A 19251-nucleotide genomic window follows, 5' to 3' on the forward strand; every position below is an offset into this window, starting at 1 on the left:
TTTTCCAGTACTTGCTTTTTTTCTAATATGCAGAATAAGGCATAACTTGAATGTATCTGTTTAGTTAGAGTTTTGTTGAAAGTTACTATGTAATTGCCGCTAGTGTGATATAATCTTGACTCAAGCCTAATATTTGCAGATGTAGAAAACACAAAACTTTGTCTCCTTTTTTCTTTTAAGTCGCTTCTTAACTTAACTGCAGTTTCTATTTTCATTCTCTTGTTTTCTTACTTTTCCTTACGCTTTCCTCTAGCAACCTACAGAGAGACAAGTATGGGAGTAAAACTTAACTTTGCCTATCAAATGTAAATTTTTTCAGCATGATTTTTAATGGGCACAATTAAAACATTACTAGCAGTCATGAAGTAGACTCAGCGGGCAAGTGGTTCACAATTTGCAACTAAAAATGATCCCAAATTCAAACAGTACTACTGTGCTGTACTGCCTTTTTCTTAATAATAAAAGGTCTGTAGCAAATGCTGATCATAATTGAGGATATTCAATGCTGAAATAATTTGCTGCTTAAAACTGAAGTACCGCCAAGCAAAAAATGCTTAATAATTTACTTATCATTTCTACATTCCCACAGTAATCTTGCTACAGGCTATGGAAAAGACTTCAAGTGAATTACCTGAACTTGGGCAGAAAATGTTGCCTCTTCAAAACCAGTCAAAATGTGCTTAAATCTGCAGTATATCATAGAAAACACCTCCTGTATGATCCAGCTTAATAGTGTATCTATTTAGCAGAGATGAAAAGAAAAGCCCTCCCTAGAGGAAATGAATACTAGCATGTGGTCCACATGTCACTCATTTAAGAATGCCACATGTCTTGGTATTGGTAAATCTTTTTAGGAAAAATTAAAGCATATATGAAATTTCAGAACAATGAAATTCTCCTAATCAGAACCAAAAATGGGTATTTTGGCTGCCTGCTCCCATCTTGTTTGATTTATTATATGTGGATCATGCAATTATGTAGAATGATTTGTAAATTTTCCTAAAGTTATTTTAAAAACACAAGAAACTTGTGTTTTTTGTCCTTTTGTCCCCCTGACTTTCTCTTAACAACAATGGAAAGACCCTTTTGATTAAAGAAATGTTGAGTTTTCTAGGATAATCTGCAGCTTTAAGTGTAGAAAGAGGGCAAAAAAAAGAAAATTACTTATTTTTTTATCAGTTAAAGATATTTCTTATACTCCTCCAAGCCTTGCATATAATGCAGCAGCCTCTCACAGTGGTCAGTTTCATTCCAGTAACATCACTTCATTTTTTTTTTTCAGACATATATGTAGCCAAGTGATTTTTCTAGGAATTGACTTAATAATAACCTAGGTTCCATGGTGCAGAACTTTCAGTTTGTCCCTTCCCCCCCAAAAAAATTCTTTTTTTGTTTCTTTGCCTGGGAAGCACTGTGATGTCTTAGTTTACATGTTTATGTGTCTGTAGAGAAAATAAAACTCTTATCCAATAAGAGCATGTTACCATAATTTTTCTTTTTCCCCTCCAGTCTTTTTTCATATCTTCAGCAAACTTACCCAATTTGTCATTCTTTCAGAAGCTAAAGTTAGCCAAGGCTGACACCCTTTTCCCATTCCACAGCTGGTATTTATTCTTTGGTTTAATTTCGGTGACCCATACTTACAGAAATTCCTAACATTTCTGCATCTGACCTCCATGCCCATTGTATCCGTGGGCCTTACTCTTAATTGCCTTGTGCTGGCTCATTCAGTGCTGTCACTGTGACTGATGCGGACTGCAGGGTTGCAGGCAAACTTTGACCTTTAGAAGCCTGAGGCCATTACTGGTAGAGAGAATATTAGTGCAAAAAAAAAAAAATTACATTAAGTGGAAATAAAAAAAAAAAGACTGCTATTGCTGGTAATTTAATTTGCTGAACCCTTGCTCTGACTAAGTTGCTGAGAAGCTTAGAAATTCTTCATCATGTTACAATAAATCATTTTACTTTCTTTTATATATCAGCTACTCTTAGGCCAGATAGCCTGAGCAGACAGACATGATGTGAGTTGTCCAAAGTGAGTCATTCCACCTGCTGTCTATCGTGTTGTTGGATGGTGCTTGTGGGCCCTGGTCCCATTAGTGTGAGAGATGGCTGTCCTTGTTTAACATAAATTCTTTGTATTTGTCCATTTTTTTCATTCTTTCCTTTATCTCATCTCCAGAAAAAAAAAAGGAAATGTTAGAAACATCGTTAAAGTAGTTGCTTGCAAGTTATGTGGGTTTCTGTTGTACATTTGCCTTTGGTTTTTTTGTATGTGACTTATTCTTTTTTGATTTAGTGTTGTTTAGGACAAATCCTGTCAATTTTATTTTTAGAAACCATGGTGTTGTACTTAAAAACGTAAATGTCACAAAAGAATTGCTTTGCATTACATATGCAAGGGCATGGAGTGAAGAGTTCCTTGGTAAAGGATCAATGAATTGACACAGAAATTTAGTAACTGTTGTTTCCCCTGAAATTGGTTAACTAAGATTCCATTCCCACCCCCACCTTCCCTGGGAAATCAGTATTATTCCTTAACACTTTTTTCCTGTCACATAAGGGGTACAACGTAGGCTTCCAATGGGAAATGCTGGAAAACTTGCCACATCTCAAGCATTGGCTTACAAATATAACTTTGTCCTGAACTACATTAAAAAGTCTTGTACAAAAAAAAAAAAAAAAAAAAAAAAAGACGTCACCTAGGAAGGAGGGACATTGTCAGTTAACCCAGAATCTCCTTTTTCTCTTCCAGGACATTCACTGAACAATGCCAGGGATACAAGTGCTATGGATACTCTACCGCTAAATGGTAACTTCAATAACAGCTACTCACTGCGTAATGGGGACTACAGTGAGAGTGTACAAGTTGTAGATTGTGGACTCAGCCTGAATGATACCGCTTTTGAGAAAATGATCATTTCGGAATTAGTGCACAACAACTTGCGAGGCAGCGGCAAGAATCACAACCTGGAGCGCACGCTCCCCACCAAGCCTGTGATCGGAGGCAGCAGCAGTGAAGATGATGCCATCGTGGCAGATGCCTCATCTTTAATGCATAGTGACAACCCAGGACTAGAGCTGCACCACCGGGAACTCGAGGCCCCTCTCATTCCTCAACGGACTCACTCCCTTCTGTACCAACCACAGAAGAAAGTGAAGACCGAGGGAACTGACAGCTACGTCTCGCAGCTGACAGCGGACACGGAGGACCACCTACAGTCCCCCAACAGAGACTCTCTTTACACAAGCATGCCCAACCTTAGAGACTCTCCATACCCCGAGAGCAGCCCTGATGTGGAAGAAGACCTCTCTCCCTCCAGGAGGAGCGAGAATGAGGACATTTACTATAAAAGCATGCCAAATCTGGGAGCTGGCCATCAGCTTCAAATGTACTACCAGATCAGCAGGGGAAACAGCGATGGCTATATTATTCCCATTAACAAAGAGGGGTGTATCCCAGAAGGAGATGTTAGGGAAGGACAAATGCAGTTAGTAACAAGTCTTTAGTAGGATAGCAAGAAATTCTAAGGGCCACATGCAAGTATTTAAAAGGAAAACAAAAAAACTCAATTGGCCCTGTCCACCTCCCTCCAATCTGCTTGAAGAGATAACCTCTGTTGACCTGTGGTTCTCCAGCAAGAGAGAGATTACTGGACCTTGCAGTTCTGTGAATTTTTATATAACATACAAAAAAAAAAATTAAAAAAAACTTTGTATATACACAGAGTATACTAAAATGAATTATTTGTTACAAAGAAAAGAGATACCAACGAGGTATTTTAAAGATTTCTTCTGCTGCTGAGTTCATAGAAATTGCGAAAGAAGCGAATCAGATCTCCCCCAGCCATTTTACTGCAGCAGTCTCTGAACTAACTTTGTAAATATGGCTGCACCATTTTTGTAGGCCTGCATTGTATTATATACAAGGCGTAGGCTTTAAAATCCTGTGGGACAAATTTACTGTACCTTACCGTTTCTGACGAGACTTGGAAAAGCAGGAGAGAGATTCTGCATTCGCGTGCAGTCCACTGCAAATCTTTCCCATTAAGGCAAAGATTGAAAACATGTCTAACCACTAGCAATCAAGCCACAGGCCTTATTTCATATATTTCCTCAACTGTACAATGAACTGTTCTCATGAGAAAAAAAATGGCTAAAGAAATTATATTTTGTTCTATTGCTAGGGTAAAATGAAATACATTTGTGTCCAACTGAAATATAATTGTCATTAAAAATAATTTTAAAGAGTTTGGAGAAAATATTGTGAAAAGCTCTTGGTTGCACATATGTTATAAAATGTTTTTCTTACACTTTGTCATAGTAGTATGTTTAAAAAAAAAAGACAAATTCTACTCATTTTCACTTATTTTCCACTGTAAACAGTGTTCTGCTTTGACAAGTTAGTCTTTATTCTTACATTTAAGTTTCTTATTGCCAAAAGAACATATTTTATGGGGAGAAATCTCTTTGAAGCCAGTTATGCCATGCCTTGCACAAATTTGGTGAAATCTAGGAAAAAAAAGATTGTATGTCATTCCTCTGTTCATTCTTGCACAGGGGGCAGAGAGGGCACTGGACACTTCTCACAAACTTTCTAGTGAACAAAAGGTGCCTGTCCTTTTTTTAAAAAAATAAAATAAAACATAAATATTACTCTTCCATATTCCTTCTGCCTATATTTAGTAATTAATTTATTTTATGATAAAGTTCTAATGAAATGTAAATTGTTTCAGCAAAATTCTGGTTTTCTTTTCATCCCTTTGTGTAAACCTGTTAATAATGAGCCCGTCACTAATATCCAATGTAAAATTTAACACCTGTTTGACAGTAAATAAATGTGAATTTTTTCAAGTAGTTAATGTGCATTATTATGTATCATATATAATTGGCATTAATTAACACACTGGCCCATTTTTTTAAAGAAAGTCCTTGATTGAGTATTACTCTCATTCATGAATTTTCCTAGATCAGTAAGTGACATGATTTCAGCTGCTTATATGCTATCTAGAAACTAAAGTGTATTTCTGTTCTGGTTGTCACTACAAATGATTCGCATCAACTCTATTTGGAAAAATTACGAGATGCACTTGCATTTACATAACTGTTGTTTGTTTTTTCGTTTTTTGTTTTTTTAAACTGGACTCAGCACCAATTCTAAAAAGATGAAAGGTTACAAACTCTACATTTGGCTGCTTGTAATTGTCATTCTTAAAATACAAAATTATCAGCACTGGAGAAGAGGGATTCTTAAAACAAACTTTTAAAGTCTCAGCACTCTGTGGGTGCGGTTTCGCTATGATGGAAATAATGTCATTCACAAGTTCAACAGTTATATAATTGAATCTCAGCAATAAAGGTTTTTCCTGACTAACCCTGTGAGCATTTAGACTGAATTCCTCTCAAACTAAATGATTCTCTTTAATCCTTCCACTGACTTAGAAACCAATTATATCTGTATAGGTTCTGTGTTAGGCATTTGAAAAAAGTGTTAGAGGGTGAGAGGCAATGCTATATATTAGATAGAAAATTGGTTGGGAGTCAGGAAGGCTTGGGTTCAAATACTGCCTTTGACATAAATATATATACTCTCTGTTTGACACTGGACGAGTCAGTCCCAACCTCTCAGAGCCCCATGCAACTTTTTAAGACTGTAAAGTGCATTACAGTTCCCCATCTGCACTGCTAGAGGTAGTTTCATCATAAAATTTCTATACCATTGAAATAAAAGGTCTGCCCCCCACCCTTTCTGAAAATGAGAGAATGTGAAATAGGTACATGTTCATATATATCTATATATCTCTCTCTATATATATCTCCATGTAGATATATCTTGGTAGGCATTCATATATGCTGAAATATTTTAAATGAGTATATTAAATATTAAGATGGAATTAATTTTATAAAAAGGGAAATTGTGTTATTGTTAATTATATCAATGCCTGAAAAGAATTAGACACAAAAAAGATTCTAAAGAATCATTTCTTATTTGGTGTTCATGTTTAATTTTAATGGAATTTCCTTTTCCCAAAACAATGAGTTTTTTTTTCCTATGTCAGTTTCGTTTGTAGATTTCCTGCTGTATGTTTTTTCTTAATAGTTAACAAAGGTCATACAATTACATGGGCAAACATTTTTATTCTTTTAAAATGTGTTTTGTTTTTCTTTTACTTTCATAGCCTGGAGCAATCACAATGTCATACTGTTTTCCATCAGCTTTCTAAAGCTAACTAGGGTCAAAGTGGGTCAGTCATAAATTAGAAAACTACAAGAAAAAAGTTCTGCAAGAAGCAGTTTTGATTATTCAGTCGGCAAGATGTCTCTCCTCCCTCCCCACACTCCACCCCCGTTTAAGTCAATTCAGAGCATGTCACAAAAAGTTACTAAACTACTTGATTTTGCTGCCTCTTAGATGGAATTTAGTACTGCCTATAAGGATAAAAATAATAATTCATATTTAAATGCTTCAAGGTATACGTTCTTCAAAATGTCCCTATAATTTATAGTCACTATAGATACTGGTGTAGAATGGTAGCAAAAAGAAAAAAGAAATTCTTCATGTTTTAATCATAACAAGCAGGAACACTATTGACATTTATAAAAGTTGTGGGAGGTCAGTGTAGAGAGCACTCAAATAATACATGATTTTAGTAAATTCCTCCCAAGTTCTATCCAAGAAGAGTTTCTTAAGCACAAAATTGTTGACATTAGCTACGTTTCAATATTGATTTAATTCCAGTAGGCATCCCATTTGCCATTTGATTCATCTAGTCATATACATGAAAAGGTAATCTTCGCATCTTGGGATCCATCATGTCATTATGTCTGTGATACTCTATAAAATTATGGTATTATATTTATCCAAGGACACTCAATTGGTGGGAAAACAGTAAATGTTGTCCTGTTAGTATCTCCATAATTCAACTTAGAAGGCTGTCCTGGTTAAAAGGGGGAAAAAAATTAAGCGTGGTTTATTTTGTACTCTGCAGTCACCCCCCATCCCCCTGGTTTTTGACCATGGTGTTGTTACTCTCTCTCTTGGATGAAGAAGCGTCTTCATCTTACAAACAATTGTACATCACATTTGAAAATGTAGAAATTTTTCTGATGAATTACTTGAATATGTACTGTCAACCCTAATGCTTAGACCAATTGAGTATTATGTACTCCAAATGGAATTGAAAGATAGTTTTCTCTAATGTTATAGTTTTCATAAAACATTTATTGTGTGTCTGTATAGGGCAAAATTGCAATTAAAAAATGTAAGGACCAAAATCCGAAAGCTTTTGAACATTGTGAACTCAGCGTCGGATAAAGGGGTTATTTTAGCTGTGGTTTGTGGGCTGTTCTAAATGATTCAATCTATTTTTACAAATGAAAAGCAGTTTTTCTTAGACTAGCTTTGACCTTCCCCTCCCCACTTAAAACTTGGTAGCAGTTTTTGCATCTAAGAAAAATTACTTCCTGTTGGAAGCCTTTTGTTTAACATTTAATTTGAGCATGAGATGTTGGTGCAGTTAACTACCTCAGATTCACAACCTGAACAGTTTCCTCAACTTTCTTAACTCATGAAAAAGTCTACCCATTTTCCTTGTTATTAATGTTGTTATTGTAAAATCAATACTCTTCTTGATGTTTTATAATTACGATTATACTAAGAACAACATAACAAACTTATCCTGGATCCAAAACATTTCCTTTTTCCACGATGCCATTGCATTAACCTCAGTCCTTTCTTTGGAAGTTAGTGGCATACGGGGCACAGGTCATCCATCAGACTGGAGAGCCTGATGAAGTCAGTCTGAATGCTTGGCTTTGTGACGACTTGGAGTCAGCCAGTCAGCAGTGAAATGCTGGCAGTACCCCCAGTAGAAAATACATTGGTTTTGACACTGTCTCCTTGCATTAGGGCTGGAGAATGAGTGGCTGGGGAAGAAGATGTGAGTGTGCAGATTACTTCATGACAGGTCCAATCGTGATGCAGATTGTCTGGTATGAGAATATTTCTTGCAGGCTCATCCCAGTTCTCTCAGTGAAAGTGGATGTAAAAATGGCATCTACTCCGTGCCCAGTCTCCATATCTTGCAATGTTTATGCATGGCATTCCTTGCTCGACATCTTGGCTTTGTGCTTATCACTAGTGTATTATTCCAAAAATATTATGGAACTAATGTGAAGTCTTGGAATTTTTCCAAGTTCATTTGAAGGCACTTTGGCCACTTTTTCATGGTCTGAGTAACATCTTTCTGTCATCCTCCATTAATAATCTGCTGCAAGAGCACTGTGTAATTAGGCTAATTAAATGTACTCTAAGCATTTTCCCCCTGAATATTGGCCATAGATTGCTCCTCTTCTTCTAATCAGGCTTCTCCGGGGTCTTCAACCTTTTACTTACAGCATTGCCATTTATCAAGCTTATAGTTTTAGAAAAACATGAAGCTTTTGAACTAGAAGGGAATTCAAAAGATCAACAAGTCCAAGGCTCTCATTTTAAAGTAGAGGAGATAGAGGCTCAGAAAAGTGAAGGGACTTACCTAAGGTCATCCAGTTGGCTATGACTGGATTCCAGTTGTTCTGCCTTCCAGTCCTCCGTAAAATAGAAGCGAAATGTGTGCAGGAACAGTTTCAATTTGACTTTGTTTACCTGAGACTAGTTCAATAGACAATGAACGAATAATTCAATTAAATTATTAAATTGAACTTTTCACCAACATTAAAATACATTGATGACTTGTGGCTGGTGTAATTTTTCAATGTGATCTAGAGGGAAGGGACTTTGGTCTTTCATATCCCCATTGTATATACCACAGAGCATGGCACATAATAAGTATTCAGTATGCTGCCTCATTGCTTTGTAGGTTCCAATACCCTCTGTCACATGACACCATCATTTTTTGGTGGTTGAACATTGCTTAAGATGAAGAAAATGAAATCAAAGGAGGGATTTTTTTTTGTGAACTTACATGTCTTTTTATTAATAACTCTGATGTAATGAAGAGACTGAGCACAATTCACAGACCTCCTTAGATTTCCAGTTTAATAATTTCATTGGAGTTAATTATTGTGTAGCTTAGGTTATGTGAGAATTTTATATATCCATATCCATGTATCTATAGATCTTGAAGCTGAGTGAGATTTATATGTATATCTATATCTGGGTGAATCTCAGTGAAGCCTCAAGGATGAAATCAGAGAATGTTAAAGCTGAAAGGGATCTTTAAAATCACCTAGTTCAACCCTCTGGTTTTACAGATATTAGAACCGAGAGGTAAAGTCCCATTTAGGATGGAGGGAACGTGTGGATTCACCTTCAGAAAACTGTGTTTGGCCAGAACAACAATAACCAACAATTATTGGAGCACCTACTTCAATATTCCTCTGGTGTGTGTATTTTTACTTCTGTCCCACATTTGTATAGGTAGTAAGTGGCATAGTTGGGGAATGAAACCATATTTGGACTCATAACAACCAGTGTGTTTTATTTCATCACATGTACTACCTTTATACCTCCCCCCCCACCCCCCAAAACCAAACCACACAGTGTTAGCACAAATTAAAGGCATGGTCAAGAATGAGCCATTTCTAAGGGTCTTCTGGAATGTCTCACCAAAGAAAAGGATGATCTACTGATAATGGCTTCCACTGAGACAGAGCATGAAAGGGTGACTGGATGAAGTCACACGTTTTAAAATCTGGAACACCTGAGTTTAAATTCTATCTCAGACACTTGTAAGTTGTGTGACCCTTAACAAGACTCTTCCCATTCCAATCTACTCTCCACTTAGCTGAGAAAGTGATTTTTCTGAAGGGTGGGTCTGATAATGCGACCCCTTACTGAACTCCCAGGACTCATCGTTTGCAGGATCGATGCTCTTTTTGGCATCTAGAACTCTTTATGATCCAGCTGCTTCCCATTTTTTTTCAGTCATATTTCCTTTTAGTCCTATGCATATATTATATGATTCCACAATACTGGTCTTGCTGTCCCTCAGACATGATACTAGACTCTGCATTTTTTTATCAGCTAGCCCCCATGATGAAATTTATGCATTACCTCTTCTCTTCCTCTTAGTTTTCTTGGCTTCCTTTTAGTTTCATGTCAAATATTATCTTCTACAGGACACCTTTTCTGGTCTGACCTTCCTCAACTAATGCCTTCCCCTCTCACATTGCCTTCCAAATATTCCAAATATCTAGTTACTTATCTATCAGAGTGGAAGCACCTTGAGGAGAGGGATTTATTGATGGTTGTTTATTAATTTTGCCTTTTTTAATATTATCAGTGCTTAGCACTTAATAAGTACTTAATAAATCCTTATTGCTGACCACCTGATTGAAGTAACTTCCTTGGGTCTCAGTTTCCCCATTTCTCAATTTGGAATAATAACAGCATTTCACCATGTTATTGTAGAGATCAAATGAGATCCTATAAAGAAAGTGCTTTCCAAACCATAAAGCTCTATATGAGTGTCAATCGTAAACATCATTATTAACATTTTTAAAAATGTTAATTAATTAATTAAACATCATTATTAACATTTTTTAATTAACATTTTAAAAAATGTTTCAGGTTGCTTCAACTGAATCCTAGAGGCAACCATGACTGTAACCTTTGGGCAGGAGGTCAGAATCCTGATCATCTCATATGACATTCCCCATTACTTTCCTAGGACAGTCACCATGGGTTTTCTAAAAACAGATTAAAGGATACCTAATATCCTAGATAATTAAAATTGTTGCCTGATTCTGCAAGTGTCTCAGCTCAGCTACATCTTTTACCCTTATGCTTTCATATTAATTTTTCTGGGCCTTAATTTCCTCATTGGTAAAAAGGACTTGTTCAACATGGTCCATGAATTCTCTTCCAGCTCCAGTTCTGTAATCTTAAGCAACATAACACCCCATGTGGGAAGTAGAGAATTTCTCCCATAACTCATATTCCCATCCTTTCTTGGGAGTGGAAACAAAGGAAATTTTGCCAAGTCCTATAGATCTAGAATGGAAAATCAGGACAAATGAATCAATGGTACGTTATATACATATGCTTTAATAGAATGTAAAATCCTTGATCACGAAGTGTTTCATTTTTTTTCCTTCCTTCCTTCCCTCCTTCCTTCCTTCCTTCCTTCCTTCCTTCCTTCCCTCCTTCCTTCCTTCCTTCCTTCCCTCCTTCCTTGCTTCCTTCTCTTTTTCTTTCTCTCTTCTTCCTTCCACCATTTTTGTATTTGCTAGTGAGGACAAAGGAGGTGTTTAGGCAATATGATGTGAAAAATTTGAGGAAAAGAAGAAAGACCCTTTTGACTGGAGGAACTGGAGTATGTAACATGGAAGAAGTAATGTCTGATCTGACCTTTGAATGAAACTAATGATCCTGAAAGTCAAAGAAAAGGAAGGAGTGCATTCCAAGCACAAGGGTAACTTGGGCAAATACATTAGAGGCAAGAGAGGGAATGTTAAGTTGGAGGATGGGGGGGGGGGGTCTACTAATCTGGTTTGTCTGGAACATTGTGTGAAGGGGAATGTTGTGAAATAAGATTGGAAAAGTGGATTGAAACCAGACTGTGTAGTGTCTTAAATGCTAAGTTGCCCATTTGGATTTTATCCTAGAGGCAATAAGGGAACCTCTAAAGGTCTGGGAGACTGAGGAGTGACATGATCATACTTGTGCTTTAGGAAAATTATTTTGACAACCATGTAAGGGATGAATTGTGAAGGGTAGAGGCAGTAAAGCCAATTAGAAGCATAGCTTAAAAATTCAGGTGAAAGGTGATGAGAACTTGAACTCATATGAACTCACCTGAAGCCCAGGTGTGTGGTGGCAGCATGACAAAGAGAAAAAATCAGTTGCAAGGAATATTGTTAAGTAAGGTTGCACAAGAGTTTACATCTGATTGGTACTAGGGGCTTGGGGGAGTGGATAGGGATGAGGTAGAATCAAAGATGACTCCAAGATTTCAAGTCAAGGGAACAGAGGGTGGTAGCAATGGCAATAGAAATAGGGATGAAAGAGGATAAGTTCGGTTTGGGATGCATTGAGTATAATGTGCCAGTGAAACATCCAGGTAGAACTGTAGAACTGTCCAGAAGGCAGTTGGAGATGTAGGCCTCTCAATCAATCAAGCAGCTATTAAACACCTTTTTGTGGGTCCCGAACTGTGCTATGTGCTGGGTGGGGATAGAAAGACAAAAGCAAAATGGATTCTGCCTTCACCAGATCCTATTAGATAGCCTCTAATCTTAAAAAGTTTGAGGGCAAAGAACATGTACATATGTGAGTATCCATCTACAAGAGTACACAAGTCAAATGCAAAGTACCCTTAGAGGGGAAGGCACTAGAAGAAGGAGGGAACCAGGAAAGCTCTCCCATTGAAAATGACATGTGAACTGAGTCCTGAAGGAAACCAGAGATTCCAGGAGTGAGAGATGAGGGAAGAGTGTTCTGTATATGGGTCAGTTAGTGCTAAGATATCAAGATGAGAGATGGGGCATCCATGAGTGATGTTCATACTGCACCATAGAGAGTATGGAGAGAAACAACATATGGGAAAGATAAGGAGAGGTCAGGTTAAGAAGAACTACTGGTATTTATTGAGTAGAAGAATAACGTGGTCAAACCTGTGCTTTAGGAAAATCGCTTTGGCAGCTGAGTGGAGAATAGACTGAAGTGCAGAGAGACTAGAGGCAAGGATAAACTATTGCAGTAGACTAGGAGAAAGTGATGGGGACCTTCCCCGGGGGGAAGGGTGATTATCTGAATAGAGAGAAGGAGACTTGTGAAAAGTATGTTATAAAGGAAGAAATGACAAGATTTAATGACGTATTGGATATATGGGGCAAGAGAAAGTGAGGAATCAAGAATGACATCAAGGTGGTGAACCTGAATGGAAGAATGATGGCATTTTCAATAGTAACAATGCAATGGAGTTCAGCAGAAAAGGTCTTGGAGCAAGTCACTATCCTTTTCTTTTAAATTTAGTGTTCTGTGAACTATTACAAAGGTGAATAAAATAACTACATCTTATAATTGAATAAAATTTACTTCATCTTGTGTATATTTCTAGGATGAAAGCAACTCTAGTAACAAGAAATTAAGCATTTATTAAGTATCTCCTATGTGCTACACACTTTACAAATTTCATCTCATTTGATCCTCATTAAATCCTACAGAGTTATAATTCTCCATCATTTTTAAAGAGAAGGAAATTGAAGGTCAGAGAAGCTAAGTTACTAGCCTAGGGTTACAGAGCTAGTGAGTATCTGAATCAAGATTTGAACTCATGTTTTTTTTGACTCCACGCACTGCACTCAATCAACTGCCACAGTAGCAGATGACACAATGGGTATAAATACCTCATCTTTTTTCCAACACTATTTTGATTTCTTCTGCTAGATCTCTAAATTCTGAAAGTTTACTGAGGCTGTTGTTGTTTCTATGTAGCTTGGAGACCATGAATATTTGGTATGGCAATATATATGAAAAATATTGCTCTTAAATTTCCTGAATCAGTGTTATTTCCAGGTGATTTGGAACAGTAGTTCCAACTGTGATGATGTCCTGCATCCAAAAGAGTTTATTTACTGAATTCTCAAAATATCCTGAGGACTGGGTTTATAGGATTTGTGGGAATTTTTGTTGCCTAGTTTAGCCCTGGTGCTCAGCCCTAGCCATCGAGTCATGTTTTGCTAGACATTTGTAGGATGTTTTGCATAATGTTAAACATTGCCTTGAACAATCTGCATGGATCAACAAGCTCAGTCCTTTTATAGGCAACCCATCTTTAATCTGTAGTGAAGGTTACCTGAGCCTGAATGATGTCAGATGCCTCTCCATTTCTACAAACAAATAAACTATCACCTTTTTGTTATTGTTATAGTGGCTTCCCCCTCCTGCTTTCCTTACATATTAAGAGGATTGAAGTTCACTTTCTTCTCACAGGCAATAAGAGAACTTCTAACTCCTGAGGAGGCTGTGATAGCTGAGGTGAAATCAAAAGCCACATGGGACCAAGTGCTCCTGATGGAATCAAACTGAGCTTGACTCGCTGTCTCCAATTTGTGCTTCCTGTGGCTAAGAGTGAGCCAGCAACTAGGAAGCCTGAGCTGCCCTGTCTCAGAGTAAAAATCCATTTAACAGCTGCCAACTTTTGATGTGCCGAAGATCAAAGAATGAAGGCATCTGAATACAACCTGCTTGTGGGAGTAGGGTGGCTTCCAGCATGGGCTTACAATCTTCCGATTCTTTTCTCATGGCAATTATAAGGTTGAAGTTTAGAGTCCAAGTAACATGATGCACATTTTATAGATGAGGAAGCTCTGACCCTCTGAGATGTTGTTGATCATGTTGCTAACCAAGGGTTAGATGTGAGATATGATCGCAGGTCTCCTGAGTCTGAGGATGGAGTCAGGCCATGACATCAGTGTTCCTTATTGCATCTTTGTAGGTCCCTTAGCATCTAGGACAGAACCTTGCATACAGTGGACATTTGACAAGAGGAAGGAAGGAAGGAAGGAAGGAAGGAAGGAAGGAAGGAAGGAAGGAAGGAAGGAAGGAAGGAAGGAAGGAGGAAGGGAGGGAGGGAGGGAGGGAGGGAGGGAGGGAGGGAGGGAGGGAGGAAGGAAGGAAGGAAGGAAGGAAGGAAGGAAGGAAGGAAGGAAGGAAGGGAGGAAGGAAGGAAAAGAAGGAAGGAAGGAAGAGAAGGAATGAAAGAAAGAAGGCAAGGAGGAAAAAGGGGAAAGGAAGGAAGCAGGGAAGGAAAGAAGACAGGCTGAATGAAATTCTTTGTGAGCATATTTTCAAAGTGAAGGAAGTAGATACTAATACGCAGTATGGGGTGGGGGGGTGGTTTCAAACAAATTCCTTGGGCTCTATCAGAACTTTGAGAGCAGGTTGGCCTGCCCTGCCTCAAGGTGAGACAGTGTTCCATGCTGCTCCTCGTTACAGTGGTCGTGTTCTAATTACATGCCTCCTTGATTATTGTTCTGCAGATTGATTAGCACCATATTCAAGGCATTTGTAGATCATAGTTCCTGGACACTTCAGTGTGTTAGTAAATCAAGTATGATTTATCCCCTGAATTATTGGTTAGGGACTGCTTCTTTTTTTAATGCATGTTCTCTCTAGCTTATCATTTTAATTAGCACTTGCTACCAGTTCACACTGGGAATGGCGATGATTGTCACTCGGCACTGATGCGGAGCCCCGGCTTGTAATGCTGCTTTGACTTTGGAATTCACATCCTAATGTCAGTTTTAGTTGTACCATTTGGGGAAATGCTGAATTAAAGGGAAAGTGCTCCAGTCAATTGAACTGGGCAAAGAAAATCCAGTTTGCTATAATCTGCCCCCTGCTTCCTTCATCCCTTTCTGTCCAAAAATGTAGGTTCTATTGATATGTTTTCCCATGATCTGCATTTCCCAGTGTATCCTTTTCCCCTCTCCAAGAACCGTATCTTATATCAAATAAAAAAAGAGAAAACAGAATTGTTTAGAAAAAGCTACAGCAAAAATCTGACAACATAGGCTTGCTTCTAACTCATATTCCCTTACTTCAACAAAGAAAGGCTTTTCGACCATATCTGTACACACAGACAGACGGACAGACAGACAGACACACACACAGATGGTACGACTCTTAGAAGTGGCTTCATGCACTATGATCCAATGGGAGTTGTTTCACTCCCATCCCTAAGAAAGGACACAGTCCCATTTGGAGAGGCAGGCAGTTGAGGGATGAGAATTCCTCCTTGGGTCCATCCTGCTGCCTGTCCTTCAAAGCCAGAACTAGTACTTCTGGTGTCTGGGGCAACAAATCAACTTTTCAGAGAATTCAGTTGTTAATGAAGGAGACTTTAGGGCCTCTTGCTTCTGGGGAGAGACTTCAGGGCACCCCCTGGGGCAGAGGTGGGGAGGGAGTGGAGGGAGGGACCCTGGGACACTGCAAGTCTAATGATGCTGATATCAGCTCCAGAGAAAGGAATGAGGAAGGGGTGAAACTCATTCAGTACGAAAGGGGTTGCTGTGCAGTACAGTGTTACAGCTCTGGGGGAAGCATTCCCTTTGGTAGCTCCCTGTTTTAACCATTCTTGATAATGAGGCACTAAACTCAGTTGTTTCTACCTGCTGGTAGCATAGAAGAGCTGTCAGCACCCTCTAAAATTTGGCACCTAAGACAAAGGCATGATTGCCTCACCTTGGTTATGGCTCTGCTACGTTTCCTTCAAGAGAAAATGGAAAGAAATAATTGTAACTGTTGTAGGTCATGGAGAAAACACTCCATTCACTCGCATTCCCTCCTACCCTTCCTTCAGGTCAGACATTGGCTTTGTGAGATGATAAAACTGAAAAGTACTGGTTCTAGAGTCAGAAGAGCTGAATTCCAGTTCCTCATCTAATACTGCGTGACCTTGGGCAAGTCATTTAACAGTCTATGGCCTCAGTTTCCTCATCTGTAAAGTGAGAAGTTTGGAATAGATGATCTTGGGAGTCCCTTCTCATCCAAAATCTATGAACTGGTAAGTCCCTTCATATCTGAGGAGATAAGAGCTAGCCAAGCCTGTCTGTCATATCCTCTGAGTTCCCTCCCCATATTTTTCTGTCTCTTAGCTGCTACAAAGGTATGTGTGTGGGGAAAAGAAATAATAAACTTAGTCTGCGTGTTTGTAGGGACCATAAATATCTGCACGAAAAGCCTGACTTGGTGCGCTTATTACTCTGTTTCCCCCCAAGATAGCATTTTATTGTTTCTTGAAAGGCCCTGGGATCTTGAACACAGTGATTATATCCCCCAAATCCTCAAGTAGACGTTTTCCCCTGTGAAATACAATAGACCTACCCATCTCCGACAAGATTTAGGTTCAAATTTAATCACTCCTTCTCTGAAATTCAAATGGAATCTAATTATGCTCATCCTGACTTACACCGACTAAGGCTCTCTCAGCAGAAAGGCGAGGAGGTGAGTAGGGGAAATGAAGAGCTGGGAGGGATTTGACAGAAATTGGGAAGCTGCAGAAAAGTAATATTTCAGCAAAGTCTCCCTTTTCTTCCTCAAAGGGGCATTTGACCTTAAAATACAATCGTCTGGGAACAAAAATGGGGAAATTTCATTGGTCCAAGTCCCCATTCCTCAGGAAATTTTCATGTCTGTGATTTAGCAAAATTTGGTGGGAGAGATTTCCTTGTGTGACGTGAAAGTAGGTATGTGCAATGAGGTGGGTTCTCCATGACGTTTGGTTTGCTTGTTTGTTTTTAATCACCCACTAAAGTTAGAAGAATGCTGTTTCATCCTGAGAACTGGATTGGATGATCAGGAAACTATTTTTAAAATTGCCCTAAATTTATGTTCCACAGACAAGAGACGTTGTTTTTCCCAAATACTAGAAATGTATTAGTAGGTGCTGTGGTTCCCTTGGCATCTATGTAGTTATTGGTTTCCAGATAGTTCCACATTTGTATTGAAATAATACTTTTTGTTTTTGCTTTTTTGCTTAACTTTTAAACTTAGGTTTCAACATGCTTAGTCAATAAATTTTATTAAGTGCTAGGCACTGTGTTAAGCACCAAGGATACAAATATGAAAAAGTAAGTCCAGTGTTTGCCTTCAAGGAGTTTACAATCTGATGGGGAAAGACAATACACAAACCAAAGCTGAAAAAGTAGGGGTAGGGGTTGAGGAGGGAGGTACCCAGCCATGGTGGGGAAATCAAAGAATTCCAAAATAAGTGCAGACTGGGAAATGAGTTGGTGTCTGATGCTAAGAGCTAGGAGGAATCTTAGAGCCCACTTGGCAGGGAAAGAATACAGGACTTGGAGTCACAAAAGCATAGCATCATAGAATCTGGGAGTTGGAAAGGGCCCTCATGACCAACAAGTCCAACCCACATGTGAAAAGAATCCCCACTATAACATATCCAAAGAAGGAGAACCTACCACCTCTCAAGGCAAGTCATTCGATCGAACAACTTTAATTGTTATGAAGATTTTCCTGTTGTCTAACCCAATCTGACCTTGGTTGATTCCTAGCTGATAATACTGGACAAGTCACCTCACCTCTGTCTGCCTCAGTTTTCTCAACTATAAGACTGGGATCATCAAAGCACCCACCTCCCACATTGTTGTGAGGATCAAGTGGGATAATAAGTTTAAAGCTTTTAGCACAGTGTCTGGCAGGCTTAAGTAGGCAGGTAATAAATCTTTCCCTCCTTCACCCTCTCCCCTACCCCATTACAATTTTCACTAATGTTTCTTCAACCTCTTGGGGTGAAACAGAACAAATATTATGGCAGCCCAAAAAATGCTTGCCAATAGGTATAATGTCAACCCTGGCTCTTCTCTTCTCCAGATCAGACATGCCCAATTTCTTTAAATGTTGATAATATGGCACAGACTCAAGTGTTTTCAGCATCCTGGTTATCCCTCCTTTGACACTCACCAGCTTGTCAATGGACTCCTTACATAATGGTGCCCAGCACTGAACACAATACTCCAGATGAATACCTTTTTGGATTGTCTCCAACTGCCTTTCAGGCATCTTAAACTGGATGTCCAGTAGACATCTAACACTCAACGCTGCCATCTTTCCTCTAGCCATCACCCCACCTTCCCTTTTACTTGGGAGGGAGACACCATCCCCCTAGTTCCTCAGTTCATAACCTAGGAGTCATCCTGGACTCCTCACTATATTTCACCCCCCTCCAATATCCAAGCAGTTGACAAAGCTGTCAATTTCACCTCTGTAACATCTCTTGATTGCTGCCCCTTTTCTCCTCTTACACTTCCCCTCACCTTGAACGGTGCAGCCCCTAGTCCCTTCATGTCTTGATTGCCTCAATAATTGGAATTCTTCGTTTTCTGCCTTCAGAATTGCCTCTATAGCAGTTTTTGGTCTAAGCGCTCCTGCCCTCTCTATCCTCTGAACCCTTTGAAATCAGTTTATATATCTATGAATGTGTGTATCTGTATGCATATTTGAATCACAAGTAGACTGGCACTGAGCTGGTGCCATTCAGCAGACTCCTGCAATGATTTGTCCTGTCTGTGAGTGTGTTCATCCTTCGTTGCCGAAGAAATAATGACATGACTTGCACTTACCTTTGTTTTAAGTGAGAGAAGGCTGTGTGGGTCACCAGCCTTACTTCTCCTCCAGAGCCATCTGAATCCAGTGACTAGATATTCATCAAGATGACTGGAGATGACCCAGGATGAGGCAATTGGAGTTAAGTGACTTGTCCAAGGTCACACAGCTAGTGAATTTCA

At 38.8% G+C, this 19251-nt stretch overlaps 1 protein-coding gene across 13 annotated transcripts in view; it reads left to right on the forward strand.

Moving 5' to 3' along the window:
• Nucleotides 1-5374, forward strand: part of ADGRL2 (adhesion G protein-coupled receptor L2) — a 226445-nt gene extending 221071 nt beyond the window's left edge. For all 13 annotated transcript variants that reach the window (XM_072648835.1, XM_072648845.1, XM_072648841.1 and 10 more), the window contains one exon: nucleotides 2756-5374. In XM_072648835.1, the coding sequence (XP_072504936.1) occupies nucleotides 2756-3510 (755 nt within the window). In that variant the 3' untranslated portion in view covers nucleotides 3511-5374. The remainder of the gene's footprint in view (nucleotides 1-2755) is intronic.
• The last annotated feature ends 13877 nt before the right edge of the window (nucleotides 5375-19251 follow it).

Source organism: Notamacropus eugenii, chromosome 2, assembly GCF_028372415.1.
Source record: "Notamacropus eugenii isolate mMacEug1 chromosome 2, mMacEug1.pri_v2, whole genome shotgun sequence".
Taxonomy (NCBI): domain Eukaryota; kingdom Metazoa; phylum Chordata; class Mammalia; order Diprotodontia; family Macropodidae; genus Notamacropus; species Notamacropus eugenii.